Source organism: Cygnus atratus, chromosome 25 (assembly GCF_013377495.2).
Source record: "Cygnus atratus isolate AKBS03 ecotype Queensland, Australia chromosome 25, CAtr_DNAZoo_HiC_assembly, whole genome shotgun sequence".
NCBI lineage: Eukaryota > Metazoa > Chordata > Aves > Anseriformes > Anatidae > Cygnus > Cygnus atratus.
This window is the reverse complement of record NC_066386.1, coordinates 5473430-5489353: the sequence shown is the minus strand read 5'-3', so window position 1 is coordinate 5489353 and position 15924 is coordinate 5473430. Positions and strand designations below refer to the sequence as shown.

General features: G+C 41.7%; 1 protein-coding gene across 6 annotated transcripts in view; it reads right to left on the bottom strand.

Moving 5' to 3' along the window:
* Positions 1-15924, bottom strand: part of MYO1D (myosin ID) — a 160812-nt gene that overhangs the window by 85619 nt on the left and 59269 nt on the right. For 5 of the 6 annotated variants that reach the window (XM_035566850.1, XM_035566851.2, XM_035566852.2 and 2 more), the window contains exons 15-16: positions 10541-10707; positions 6032-6239 (exon numbers count right to left, since the gene is read on the bottom strand). In XM_035566850.1, coding sequence (XP_035422743.1) covers positions 6032-6239; positions 10541-10707 — 375 coding nt within the window. Of the gene's footprint in view, positions 1-314; positions 3449-6031; positions 6240-10540; positions 10708-15924 lie in introns of those variants that run through there. The other variant, XM_035566855.2, reaches the window with a different exon arrangement.

The following is a 15924-nucleotide window of genomic DNA, read 5'->3' as shown; positions in this document are numbered from 1 at the left end:
AAGAGATGGTAAGCAAGTATTCAGGTGCCCCATTGCACCTGCTGCTGACAGGGTAGGATCCTGTAACTCTTCCCCTCTCTGCTTTCCCCAGCAGGCATGCCCCTGACCTCATTTTTTGCCAGCACAGATGTTCATTTGAAGGACAGTGAGCTGGTTGTGGAGCTCAACAACTGACAGAAAACAGTCCCTTGACATTTTTTTGTGTGTGTTTTTTTCTTGGGGGTGTGGTGGGGTTTTCTTTTTCACTTTGTTTTTGTATTGTTTTTTTGTTTTGCTTTGTTCTATTTTTTTTTTTGAGTCTGAGATGCCTCCATGCATTTACTGGTTGCAGACAAGCGACGTAGTGCAAGGGAGGCACAGAGCATGGGAGAAGTGGTCAGATCAGCCTGCTAAGAGATCAGCTTGGCCATACTGGCACATGGCACTGTCAGCACAGCAGAGACACCCAGTCCTTCATCTTGGTCCTTCACAGCACCCATGTGCTCCTCCTTTGGACGCAGATAGAGCATCTCCTTTCACAGCTTCTCCCTGCCAAAGCCTCTCTAGATCAAAGTCCCCAACCATGGCACAAATCCACAGGTATATACCTATTTCCACTTACATTCAAAACTTCACTCACACTTTCCCTCAAGATGGTAAATGCTGAGTCTGGATGGCAAATGCGCTACATCACCTTTTATTTGGGTCACTGCACAGAAGCCCTCATCAGATTACCCCTGCTGATCCACAATCTGACGTGAAAATGCCTTCTTTGTCAAGTGAAAGCTTCCCTTTGTGGTTAACGTTTCCTAGCAAACTGTGTTTCAAGGACTCATGGGGATGGAGAAGAAAGGGAAGGTGTGACATTAAATTCCAGCAAATCAGCCACGGCTCCTTCCTGCTGCTCCGCACCGACGGGAGCTGCAGGGATGGGGCCGGGGGTGCCCGCAGCGATGCGGCTGTCCCACTGCACAGCCTCCCCGGTGCGCTCACATCCTCGGCATGCAGCAGAGCCAGGAGCCTCCTGCCAGCTGCGTTTTCCTCCTGCTTCAAGAGGGCGGCCGTGCACAAGGATTTGTGTCCGGGTAGGTGCTGGGCTGTAGCGCAAGAACAATTCTCGCTTCCTCTGCATTAAGCAGTAAAGATTTAGTGAAGTGATTATCATATGCAGCTGTACTGGCCTGATAAAATTACACCGAAATAGTGCACTAAATTATATTGACAAGATACATCATCTTTGCATACTGCACGTGCTGGCTGGCTGGGCTCTCTTCTTGAACAAAGCACTGTTTTACAAAGCTAATGAATATGTGGGAACGTTTCCAAGGGCAGAAAAGCAACCGAGTTTTATGGCAGCTTTTTTTTTATTTTATATTTTTATTATTAACATTAAAGCTGCCCCATTTGCATTCATGAAGACAATCATAGATGGCAAGACCACAGGTATAGTAAATAAACTCAAATGCGCCACATAAAAAGAATTGATGTTTGCACCTAGTGCTTCTAAAATGACCATCCAAGTTGACTCGGACAGCAATGACTCTCCTGCCATATGGGTTTTCTGATACCGAACTGCTCTTGCACGCTAAATTCTGCTGGAGCCAGCAAGTTGCCACAGCTAAATCACATCACATCTGCTTCCTGACTTGGCCTGAAATAAAATTATAGCCTGGAATCCCACTAACATTTTATTACAGAAGAAAAAGGGGAGTTAAAGATAAACCTTAAGGAGAAGACATTCAGAAGACATACAACAAAAGAAAGCAAAATTATCTACTTAAACTGGAAGGCTGTTTTAATTCAATTTAACCAAACTCATAAGAAGCAAATTCTTATCATTATTAAACAAAGGAACCAGCATTATTTTAAGGGTTAAGGGTTACTTACATGATGAAGCTCTTAAGATAATTACAGAATCTTTCTGAAAGCCTTAGGTTTTATATGGGACCAATAAACCACATAATATATATAATTAGAAATGAAGATGTACATTTAAAACAACCAAGAAACAGAATTGCTATCAGCAGATTCTTCTTTCATTTAAAATCCTTCCTATGCAAAGAAAAACGTTATTGGACCCCAGCCTGTGATCGGCTGCTTTTAAAGCTTTACATTTTAAAGCCTTACATTTCCCCTCAGCTTTTATCACACAAGTGCTTATTGTCACAACACCACATTTTAGCTACAGTTGTCTTTTCCTTTGCTAAATTCAAATTTGAGTAGCTCCAACACAACAGAAAACTCTATGCATATTTTTAATCAAGTTCATCTCTTTCTTTCTTTTCAGATTTAATCTTGTGATTCTCAGAATTATCACAGTTTGCCTTACTCAGCCTTTGATGCTTATAGGCAAAAATAAAGTAGGGAAAAAACCATCATGAATTAAATTTTTGTGTGAGTTTTTCATGAACCACTGAAAGCAAGTTGCAAACAAAAAACTAAGATACAGGCAATATTGCCTTGATGTTTTCAGAGCATCAGGAAGGCCTCTTAAAATCCTCAGATTTTGTTTGTTATTGTGTTGATTGCTCCTTTTTCAGCACTGCCAGTCTGCAACTGCCCCATCTACTGGTAGCAGGACACGGCTGTTGCAATAACAAGAGTGATTTGATAGAGCAGAGAATGAAATCTAACAATAAGAGAAATACAGAAAATGGAAGAAAAAAGATCATTTTCCAGACAGATTTAACACTGTACCATTACATACCTATAAACATCAACCCAACACCTGCTCTTTTGTGGATGAGCTGTTTAGCAAGCTGTTACTGATTTCATCGGAGATTCTTGTCTTCAGTTTCAAGCTCCAGAACTCTAAACAGCTCTCCACCACTGCGCAAGCACTTTACCACGTGGTTGAAGAACATCCAGGATGCATAAGCAGAAATACAGGTGAACCACAGCAGGGTTAAGCTGCAGAAAGGAGCTATGGACATCCAGTTTTCTTTTTAGTACAAACTTTTCAGTACTTTTAGCACTTCAGAAGGACCCTATCTTTTCCCTGCAAATCTTCATTGGGCAAATTAGAATCTCACTAGAGAAAAAAACAAGACGGTGACTCCACCTGTCCTATTTCAGTATTTTGGGCAGAACAGAAATATACCTCCATAGAGAGTCTTGTCTTAGTCCTGCTGTACTCAGGGAGAGGAAAAAGAAGGGGAGGAAGGTTCATGGGCCATTGGTCAATGTCCACCAGGAATTTACCTTTTGTTACTCTGTTGGTTGTCCCAACAAGAGAAAACCCAGAAGCACTACAGTTCTGCTATACATAACCAGCATGCCTGATGCTATACAACACCACTACAGCAAAATCCCTCACCGATCCCTCACCAGAGCTTCACCGATCCCTCACCAGAGCTGACCCATTACTCCTCATGGGGTATTTACCTCCTAGAAATCTTTAGCCCTCCAAGGTTGATGAAGCCAGTCCAGATGACAGCCCAGACTATATAGATAGCATTGAAGTTTGCACCTAGAGAAAACACGAAACACACAAAACCAGACATGTTGCTGTCAAAACTGTGCCTCTTGCTGTTCAGCAGATTTTATCTGAAGGCAGAGCTTCAGGGCTCACCTTGCAGTGAGACATCATCTGTTTCACAGCACAGATTGGTCTTTTAAATTATTCTTCAGTAACTGCATCTTTCAATTTCAAAAAAGGTCACCTCTCAATTCCTCAGATGTTTAGTATGAAAACTCAGGTCACTTGGGAGCAAGGTGTCCCCCCTGCAGCTTTATTCAACAAGAAAGCCATTAGCCTGCCTCATATCACCATGGGAAGAAAGACAGACTCCAGATCAGTGGCACGACCCAGAGAACTCACTGAATGCTCCAAATAACACCAATGTGCTTGCAAAAGCAGCTGCAGACAGGGGAACTCCTCCCAAGAAACCACAGTGAGCACAGCCGAAGAGCAGCCAAATAATCCAGAAAAATCTAACAGAGGTATATGAAAAGGGCTTAAAGGTCACACAGATCAGCCCCATTTCACTCCAAAAGGAAAGCAAGAAAAAGTGTGCTGCCATTTCAAGGAAAGACACCTGGAACAAGATGACGAGCAGTCCAAGAAAGCTGTTCTGAAGCTCATCAGCAGGGCAAGGAGAACACTGCTTAAAAAAAAAAAAAGGAAACAAAACACTGACTCACAAAGCTCAGAAACAGGCAGGTCCCTTGTCATTTAAGCAGTCTGAACTTCTGCATTTCCAGAAAAACTAATCACATATATAAAACTTACAAAATTCCTTACTAAAGATACACTATGCAATCTGGCACAACAAATACCAACACAGATGCAACCCAGGACTTCCAATTTTCTCCTTCATACTGGTCGAACTGTTTTGCCTTCCAGAAGGTAAATCAGAACAAGCACATTGTTAACGCAACAAACCTGAGAGTTTCACAAAACTATTAGAGAATGTAGGTGATAACTTTTTACCTTCAGAGTCTTACTCTTTACCAAAAGTGACACAGCCCATCAGGTTTAGAAAGTCTGTGCAAACTTAACTGCATAGCTTTAGAGCAGGCTTTTTCTACGTGAAGTTTTTATGCCCATCTATCAGCAGTTTCTATTTCTGACAGGCAAAAGGGGTTTCAGAAGGCATTTAAGAAACGTGTTAAAACCTTGAGCTTACCAGCAATCCCTGTTAGCTAGGACAAAGTCAGTTCTACCATCTCTGTTGCTATAGAAGTCAGCAATCATTGCTCTTTTGCCAGACAGATCACACTCGCACAGAACACAGTTTTGAGTAAGTACTAAAACCAGCTCTTGTATTTTTTTCCCCCTCCAGCGTATGTTGCTTTTGAGGTTACAAAGCCAGCTTCAATGTGTTGTGGACCCAAAAACCACCTAAATGATTCAGTAGTTTGCCAAGTCACAACAATTCCCATTGTTTAGAAGAATATCTTCATAAGCAAAGTCTGAAAATGCATTTGCCCTGCAGTCACAGAATGTAAAATTATTTATCCTAAGGGTAATGCCAGAAAGAGCCTGAGCTCAATCCCATGTTCAGAGGAGGGAGAAACATGCAGAGGTCCTCTTGCACAGTGCCTTAGGTGTCTTACCCTTTGTAATGCTAAGGGCCTTCTGTTAGCAATTCTGTAGACTGACTTTCACTCTGCTACACTTTCACCCAAGCTGCTGGGGCAGTGTTTTCCAGAGCCTCTGCGGCAAATGTTTCCCTTGTTCTTGTGATGTAATTCTCTGGGCTTACATCTGCAAACCCCAATATTGCTGTTATAGCAGGTTCTCATGAGAAGAAATTGCCACCAATGTGCGAATCAGTCCTTTTCCCCTCATTTTCTATCCCTTGGCTATATTTTTTGATTTACACTAGGAGACTCAATGACATGTATGCACAAAGCTTAATAAACCAATATGCATGAGCATCTGCCCTGATCATTTTCTGCTCAGTTAGCAGTAACATGATTGTCAGAAAAAAACAATAGGAAGTTTGAGCTGGTCCTGATGAAAAATATGTAATTATTATGGGAAAAATATGATAAGGGACCATGTGCTACAAGGACACTGACGGAGGATGCTCATTTGGGGATCCTGTCACTTCTCTTCCTACCTGGCCACTGGGGAGAGTTTTCCCTGTCCTTTTTCTCCCTCTCCCTCTCCCTGCTTTTCTCCACCCCTGTAAGTTTTATCATTAGAGCTGACGTATGCCATCAACTATGGATCCACTAATAAACTTTTACGCACATAAACCTGTTTCAACATCCTTTATGTAACACTCCTCAACATTTATCCACAAAAGTTCCTTTAAGTGTCTAAGCAGCCTACTTTTACTGAGTAAAAAGTTCTTTTTTTAAACAGTATCCAACAATGTTACCAGTTCTCCTGATCACAGTGTATCATACCACATCAAGATTTTAATGCAGCTACACAGTATTACTGAAAGAGCTTTACAAAAAAAAAAAAAAGCAGTACTCAAACCGCGGCATTCTACAATTTGTACAGACTTGTCACTTTTGTGAGCTCACTTGCAAGGGGAGCAAAGGTGTTTTAAGGAAGGTGAATTGAGTTTTTTAATGCAGTAAAACTAAGCTTTACCTTCTGTAGGAAGAGGACAATCCTCACGAGCATCTTGGCATGCAGTTCCTCCAAGGTGAACAGTGTTCGAGGTGTACGGATAAATATCTTGGTCTTCCCATAAGCAACGTCATGCTGAAATCCATGACTCTCTATGAGCTTCTTCACAGCATCTTTGTCTGAAGGGAGGTCATGGTTTGGCCAAGTGAATTCTGAGATCATCTTGTACCTGGAATTACAAGGTACAATTTACAAATGTACGCTTGCCATCTATGTTCTCAAAAAGGCCAACCTTCAGCATATTTTAGAAATAATTCTAATAAAATTATTTGATTACATGTAGAAGAGCTTCAGACATTTTGTGTAAGAGATGTGACCCTCAAAACCCAAAGTACATGGAAAGGGAATGTAAGAGGTGTGATTTTGAGCCATTGAAATTATTGCGAGGAGCTCACTTCATCAACACAGAACTGATGAGACATGACAAACCTCACCACTGTCTTCCTGAAGATTTGGCAGTTCCATTACTCACACCCTCTGCATTTGACTTTTTTTTTTTTTTTAATTATTAATTTTCAAGGAAGAAAAGCTTTGGTTTGCTCACATTCTACATCAGAAATCAACTGTAATCAACTACTCAGTCAGACAACCTAGATTTAAAAATTCTGCAAATAATGTTCCTGTTCAGTTTTGTAGCCATTTCTAACAAACTTCATTATTTACCAAAGCAGCAGACAGTTGACTGCCACGGTTTGTGCAAACAACACTACTGCCTGTAATCACTGTTCAACCACTCACTCTAGTCCTTCCTTCCCAAACCCCTTCTCACAATAAGAGAGAGGATGCAGATTGGAACTAAGACAACCATGAATCAAATACAAAAATAATTTCAAAATACCTGTGCTTTGTAAGATTTACTATCCTTGCAAAGTGCTGATTGTGTGAACAGACATTTGTAAAAAGCAACAATGAATTTTCTGCATATAATTTATGGACATAATCAAAAATGCAACAGACATTTTCACTGTTATATTACCCACATTCATGTCCTAAATAAAACATGCATGCAGCAATCTTAACCACTTCTCTATTTAAAAGCCCATGATGCAAGTCAGCCATCAATCTCAATATCTTAGACATTCAGAATTTTCAGCTACTCTTAAACGGCCCCAACAACAAACCTTTTTACAAGGGGGCTGGGTGCACTAAAGGACTTGCTAAACAGACCAAAATAAGCCTGAATGGAAATACCATGCAGTCGCTTTCATTCATCAAATTAGCCTTTCTGAATAAGCTTTTGAAGAGGGGAAAAAATGGAGGTGTGCACAGCATCTAAGCAGAGCACGCTATCAGCATGAGGGCTGCAGCACACAGAACAGAGATCATTGATAAATAAAACGGGCATATAAAAAACCTCAGACTCGCAACAGAAGATTCTGCGATTATACTTGGCTGGCAAAAGCATTCCCTCTCTCAGAAGCACGTGCACATAGGACATAAATATTTCACACTGGTTTCTCTTTCCTGTTCTCATCAGGACAACATTCCTACAATAATTAATTCACTGGGAAAATCTTCCACCTCAAAACACTTACATTAGGAAAAAAAAAAAAAAAGAAAAAAAGACAATCGGGATGGCACTGCTAACCCACACTTTATTAAACAGGTCTGCTCAGCTGATGGGGCCAGAAGAAACAGGGAGAGATGTCAGGGAACTGGAAACATGCCCAGCCAAAGGAAAAAAAATAAATTCTCTTCCTACTTCACAACAAAAATAGGGCTGTCTCATTTAAAGACATCCCAAGACAATGGGACCGTGAGCAGGGGGACCGGTGGTGGAGTTCAGCATGGCGCTTTTGTTCCTGCCAGGCCTGCGCGGCGCCGCCAGCCTCTTCCCCTCAGCACAGCCTGGCTGCCGTGGCAAGGCGAAGTCCCGACCTCGCTGCTAATTATAGCAAAGCAGAACCCAGAATAAAGCTGCTCACTGACACCACAACCCTTCCCCTCTCCTCATGCCTAAAGATCTTGACAGCTTTCAAGGTTACTTTTACAGTAAACATCCATTTCTCCTTCCCTGCTTAGCTGCAGAAACAGCCAGCACGCACAAGGCTGCTACTAGAGTTTAGGATTCACACGCAGCTCTCCTAAAAACAAGATGTTTGTGAGCCACTCGAATACAAAGCTTTGCTGAAACATATTTAGTCTGCACGTGAAGCAGGGTCATTCTCTTCTCGTACCACTGTGCAGTTGATGGATATCTTGGTGTTGTTTTCACACTATGTGTAACACTGCCTGCAAGCAAGCACGTGGATGCCTTAATGGTCCGAGTGCTGGGCTACACTCGCATGTAGCCATGCCCACAGATTCTTCCCCTACCCCACACAAACCCCATTCTGAAACCCACTCAGCATTTTTTTGACAATATAGACTAAAGCAAAAAACAAAAAAAAAAGTATCTCTGCTGTTTAAGACAGGTGGTCCTGGTGTGCATTTCACACAATTAGATGTAGTTACCAAGTGACAGCACATCTCTTGGTGCAACCAAAAAATATGGAGATCTTACTTTCCACAAATTGGCAGGGGCAGACTAGTTTGCACAGAGCTCAACTAAGAATTCTCTTAATTTCAAGGAAATGTTGGAAAGGACGTTCTTTAATGGTCTTAATTGTGCTTCACGTCATTTCCTTCTGGTAGTATCAGCTACCTTGTGGTATTTTAGAGCTAAATAGTAACACACACTTTTATTATGAAAAGGAAAGTTTTTAATATTTTTTTATATACATGTACATACGTACATATATATCAATAGGCACACACATACAGATATATCTATCTGTATCTCCTGTCCCCTCTCAGAGGGATTAGCAAAACAAAACGTAGGTATTGTTTTGGGCTCATAAAACGTGAAAGCTTCAAGATTTGTAGGACTGAACTTTTATAAATGTAGGCAAACAGATGACTATGTTATGCTCTAAAATCTCCTCTTACTCTAGATCTGTCTTCAAACAAGCCCCACTTGCAGGGCAAGAATTCAGAGCTAAAGGGCTTGGAGTCTCCCCCGTGCTCTGTCTCCCAGTAAGTCTGTTAAAAAGGAAAGGAACAGAAATCCCTTGCGGTCCCTGTTCAAAAGCCATTCCAAAAACGTGCAGCTTGTACACAAGTCATATCCCCTAGCCCTTTTAAGAGGGGCAAGTCTCACTCAAAACGAAGGAACAAAGAATTTTGCCTCAACAAAAGCAAAACAAAAACAACAACCAGGCCAGAAGGCTTTGTTGTTGTTGTTGTTTGTTTTTTAAATTTAGAAAAGTCAATGTAGACTGGACTCAGAGCAATACTGTGGTATGCAAATACAATGTCTGATATCTTATGCTTTAGATGTTTAATCCTACTCCAGGTTTCGGCAGAACAAATGTTGCAGTGGCCTGAAAGCTGTACCAGTTGCCATGTGCTAATTTGGTTTACTGGCTGTAAACAGCATGTCTGGTTTTAAGCTTACAGGAGCTCATCAAACGTTCTTTAAAAGCAAAGCAGCTGTTTATATTAATAGTCATTACACAAATCTAAAGAATAAATTGTAATAAATTCCACACGTGAGGGCAGAAGCAAGCACTAACTGCATAATGTTTAAGAGAACTGATAAACAAGACTGTAGGCTGTGTTTAATAAGCCATGCCCTTTTGTTCTACGTCAGGTATCGTGAAACACCCAGGCAAATCTCCACTGTGAACAGCAAAAGATCTTTCAAGAGCACTTTGTTTCCAACATGCAACATCTCACCTGCCTAGTTTTTTTTTTTTCTTTTTTCCTTCTCTCAGGGACTTTTCCTCATTTGATTCAACAAAAGTAAAAATCAATTCAATATCTTAAGAGGATGGATCCTTAGTACCCATATTAATTTAATGAAGCTGTAAGATAAATTACAATCTAAAACATTTCATTTGTCACAAGTCTGTTAGGAATAAAGAGGCCAAGGAGTATCAAAACATGTTTTAATGGGGTCATGTTATTATCTGTTTTTCAGTTATTATCAGTTTTTAAGTCCAGAGGTTTCCTCCTGCACATGCATGTCACTGTGCACCATTAAGCACTTCCCAAGAAACACAACGTCTGTCTCTTTCACTGCAACAATTTGACAATATTCAGAGAGAAAACAGAAGTTAATTAGTTCTGGTTTTAGGGTTATGCTCTGGGGAAGAACCTCATTACACATTCCTTCTGAAGAGACTAATACAGCAAATGAATTTTAGCACGAGGAAGCTGAGCCTGAGTGCCAAGTACACACCTCTAAACAAATCTGCTGCCACAAAATGAGACAGCATCCAGTGTCCTTGTTAGACCTGTGTTTTATTGTATCCAATGTCAGATATTAAAACAAACACACACTACCACCCCATGTGCTCAAAAGTGAGGATCACAAGCCCAGAGGACTTGAGACTTACTGTCCACTCATGGTGAGACAGCCAAATCATTCCAGCACCCGAGCTGACTTGCAATGAGCTGAAGCGAGTCGCTTGCCAGCACCCTCCTTACCTGTGCAGAAACTTCTCGTATGTTTGGCGGTAGGCAAATCCTGCTCGGCGCACTCTCACGTTTTCCAGAAGGCCAAGGTATTCAACCTGATGCCTGCAACGTTCCTCGTCAAAAATCTGTGGTGACTTCTTATCGTTGGGCTTAATGCAACGGACATAATAGGGTTCCTAATGGGACAAATCAAACCGAGTTTCATTCAGAGAAAAAGAGTCTACAAAAATAAAACAGCTTCTACATGAAAACGTTAAAACGTCAGTCCACCGTACTCATCTGAATGAGGTTTGGTTGTTTAACAGGAATTACGAGGTTAGAACAGAAATGACAAGTGGCACACAACATGTTCCTCCCCTTAGCACACTGCAACAAGATCTGTTACAGGATTGTGTTACTCATTCGAGCTCTATTGTCCTTTGCTATACGTCAGAACCAGTTTCACATCCTTCTTCTCTACAGACTTTGATGATAACAAAACCAGTCTTCATAAACAATACAGCAAACGGTATCATTCATTGTCCTGATAGTCAGATAAGGCTTTTCCAATATCAGCATATAAAAGCAGCATGGATTACTCTACAATTTTTAAACTATACTGCATACAACTCCTACAAAGCTTGTAGCAACATGCTTGAATGATGGCAGTCACTGAAGACTGCTCTGTGCAGGGTGAAAACTGATTCCCTTCAGGCTGGTTCAGCATCACAAGCACATCACAGCACCAACGCGAGCCAGCAGCATGCACATTCTTCTCTCTGCACCACCCTGGAGCTGCACAGGGCAGACAACAGCAAACAGGACACGGGGGCACTGCTCCATCCACTCCTGCCTTGTGCTGGCTGGGCTGACCCAAGCCAGCTCAGGTGAGGGTCCCACAAGGCTGCACGGCTTCCAGTGCCGTCAGCCTGCCCTCACCAGATATGCTCCATATGCAATCCTACAGGGTGGGTTTTTTTTATGTTTACTTTCATATTTTATGAGGTTAAAGGCAACTTTCAGTTAGGCCAATACAGTCTATAACTAGCACCAGCAACGCTTGTAAAGGGTGACAGTAATTCTTTAAAACTAATCTGCTTTAACCACAGTGGGGTTTGAAGTTGATTCATTTCTTCCTCTTCATTGCTATCCCACTTCTAACTTTACAGGGAGAGAAAAGGCAGTTAATAAGCATCATAAAAGCTCAAAGTGCCCACCCTTATTTTTCAAGATAAAATTGTATTCTTACAACCTCAATATATACTATTTTTACAGTAGCCCTTGCAAAAGGACTGGCATATTCTGCAGGCTGGCAGAGCCTCCTGCACAGCAATCTCATCATTAGCTGAGGAGAGAAGTCAGATGAGGATCCCAGTCAGCTCTTTCAGCTCAGAAGGTCACAGTGTGTCTGGAGACGTGCTTCGGAGGATGTGTTGAAGATGCACCTCAACTGGAGTTTTTCAAAAAATCTGTTTATAGCAACACTAACATTATGATAAAGGGAGATAAGCAGCCTCTCTGAAACCTTAACATTAGAAAATTCAACTTTCATAATCACAACTGATAATTAAGGGTTTCAGCAATTTGCCCCTGGACTTGATGAAACATCTGGCTGTACAACCACCTGTTGGCTGTACAACCAACTGTGCTCTGAGAAACCACAGGCCCTTTCCCCAAGGGCTCTCCACAAGAGTCTGTTCTGTTCCAGTACTACCTGATGGTTTCAATAGAGATCTGAGTGAAGTACAGTGTGTTTACTAAACCTGTAGGTAATATAAAGATTCAGTGTGCATGGACAGAACTCACAATTTTAACAAATGGTGTGGGAAAAAAAAGGGATGAATTTAATGAGGAAAAATGCAAAGTTCCATGTTTATGTAGAACATGAGTCAAGTTCATGCTTTTCTAACAAAGTGGTACAGAAAGGGCAAAACTGTAAGACAAAAAATATATCAGATTTCTACTTATCTGAACATTGCATTCAGTTTCAGGCAGTAAAGTTCAAATGAGATGCAAGTGGACCTGAGTCAGTTCAGAGGAGAACAAGAAAGATCAGAAATCCAGAAAACGTGATCCAGAGAAAATACAGTTTTAGTCTACAAGGACTGAAAAACCACATAACCGTCCTGATGGGCAGCACTTAACATACCTTACATACATAATATACCTAAAGGGTAGATAAGAGAAGAAGTAAATATTCTGTTTTTATGACAAAAATCTCCAGCTTTAAATACAATATATAAAAAATCAAGTTGGACATCGGGAGAACAAGGGATGGGAACAGAATGCCTGCAGAAAGGAAGGGAACCCCCATCACTGGAGGGGAACAGACTGAACAAGCATCTGCATGGAGAAGAGTGAGGCAGAGGTGTCCTCAATCAGGAGGTGAATTACACGCATTCCCAAGGTTCCCTCTAGTCCTATTTTCTATGATGTGTCTATGATTTAGCCCTGTTTTCTATGATTTTAGGTCACTCTCCTAAACTCAGGATAACATGGATGGCCCCAAATTGCTATTTTCCCTTCAGTAATGTTGAAGAAAGAGGATCATCCCTGAATATCCTGGCTAGTGCTGGCATAAACTGGAGGTACACAGCACTGACACGCGCATGGAGGTTTCACACACTAACGAATACGAATAAGCTGAATATGAGTAATGAACAGGCTAAGACATAGAGGCCTTGGAAAAGCAGAGCCTTGTATCCTCAAAACTGATACGAGCCAGTGATCTTTTGGGGAAGGCGTTGGACTGGAACGTTTCCCTGCTTTCCTAAGTTTGTGACACATAGCACCAAGCTGTACCTTTCTCCTGTAGGACTGTCCTTGGGGTAGGAATATACTGGTGGAGAGCTGCACTGAGGAGAGGGAGCACAAACTAAGCCAGCCACACATACCACACATACGTGTGTTGGCAGCATCCTTGCTCTGCCTGTCCTTCATGCAGAAGCCCAGGAGTGGGCACAGGGAGCGAGCAGGTAAACAGCAGGACGTGAAGCTGCTGCTGTGGGCCAGTTGTAGACTCGTGGGATCGTTTAGGTTGGAAAAGACCCTCAGGATCATTACATCTCCTTTCTCCTCTAGTGACTTCACCTCTCCATGTGATGTGCTTCAGGGATAGCTTTTTCACAGCCTAGTTTGGCTAACCTTCCATACTGGGGAGATGAGGCAAACCTGCACGCAGTGGAGAAAACTGCCCTGCTGCCAAATAGCTGGCCAAGCCCCTGGGAGGGCAGTGCTCTCTTCATCCTGCTCTTCTTTTCAAAGCTCCAGAGAGCAGCAGGCTCAAAAAAGGAAGCAGCATTGAGGACAGAGCATACACAGGATCTTTAAGGTCCCTTCCAACCCAAAGCGTTCTGTGCCCCCAGACAGCCATGGGACAGATCTGTTCCATGTGAGGTCTTCTCCCGGGCTCACCACCACACTAAGTACTTTCTTCTGCTGCAGTAATTCAACACAACCTGTTCCTATTCTATTTGCTCTCCTTTCCTTATGGAGAGGATAGTGAAATACAAGGTGCTGGTAAAATTTAAAGAGTTTTAAGAGATTTATGCATGAACTTTTTAAGCTTTCTCCTGAAAATTCTCTCTGCACTGAAGGTAACAAGGTTTACAGGGTCTTTATTCACTCGACAGTCTCCTACCAGCTCTAAGAACGTGCAGTCTGCGTGGGTGACAATTTTTACTTCAGTTGTAGAACTCGCCTGTGCCATGGGAACACGGCTGTCAGCAGCACTCTTCACACTCTCTCAGACGTCATGTGTCAACCTCTGAAGGTAGAAGCAACCCCATCTGAACTTCAAATCAGTGTTGAAGTAGAAGGTTTGATGTGGTCATGGCAGCTATTACTGGTGAGGAATAGGAGTTTGCTGGACCTGAAGCCTGTGATTTGTAATCCCTGTATTGTAAGCTCTCAGTTGTATGGCAAGAAACAAAGACAAGGTCATTTATCTGCTAGAACGAGTCCTCCAATGAACTGGAAATAAGCTACTTAGGAAAACTGCAGGATATGCAGAGAACTTCCTGAATTACAGCTGAACTTAGAAGCTATGAAGAAGTCTGCAATTGTGAAGATGAATGGGCTGCAATTCTCCCCATCTCCTCCCGCTAATACACGGAGCTTGGGCCACTTCTCCATCCACACGTTAGTCAACCAGACTGTCACACAGAGAGACCTATCCTTGTGTTAGTAACAGGGTCGCTAACATCAGAATGATGCTTGGCCATGCCACATCTGCCCTCAATACTGTTGTGTTGCAACTGATGTCAAGATGAATATAAATTTTCTGATGAGATTGATATCACAGATATTTATTACACATTCAATCCACTGAATTGCAGCATCTTGAGAACACGGTAATTAAGAGTGTGAAGTCAAGAAAAATGCATCTCTCTTCTCTGCCTCAAGGGAAGTGGTGTCAGTTGTTCATTACAGACATTATAGCGTCCAGTTCACAGTTATTTGTTATTGCTACATAAACCCCCTTCACCACTGCAGATTTGTCTGCTTGGGTTGTCATTCACGTCTTTGTCATTCGAAAATGCAACAAACCTCCATACAAGAAATCTACATTTCATGACTTCAAGCCCAGTACAAAGGGGAGTGAATGACTCTATCTGCATTTGATACAAAAGGCAGAAGTCAAGATGCTGCTTTCCTTTTGGAAAACAGGAATAGGAAGTTCCTGTACAGACAGGAGATCATCTATCAGTGCAATTACAGTGTAATTAAAGCCTCTCAGCAACGACAGCTACCAGGGTAAATTCTAAAGTAGATTATTCCATGCTTACAATCCCACCAGCCTCAGCTCTTCAGGGGGATAATTATGCAGCTCCCATTATTGCACCATGAGGCTGTCAAGCCTGGAGCTGCATTTTATAAATGGAAGAACTGAAATACAGAAGCACAAAGGCTCCTGTTCTGAATGCTGTTTAGGTGCCTATTTGCAATTGATTTTTTTTTTTAATGAAGTGAAGCGATTTTTAGATTTTTAAGTATTAAAAAGAAAACAATTCAGTTTATAGTTTTTGCACCCTAACCAAACTCCTCCTTGAGAGATTTCTATTCCATAGTTTATAGCTCATTAGGTGAAAGAAGGGATAGGACATATCCAGTACAAATTTGTCAGTTCTATGTCCAATCAGTCACAGTGATGACATTATAACTTACTAGAGATGAAGCCTGTCAAACTGATAGGAGAGGTATGGGTGAAGGAAAAAAATCAGACAAAAGGAGTTACAGAGAAGGAAAAAAAGAAAAGAAAAGAAAAAATATAAAAAGATAAATGCCCAGAGAGAGTTCCAAAGAATCTCATCATTTACAGTCATGTCAGCCAAAAGACTTCCAGTATCAGTATTTAAAAGAAAAAGAAGAGCCACCCACAGCAATCCATCACAGAAAGACCAGATTCGCAAGAG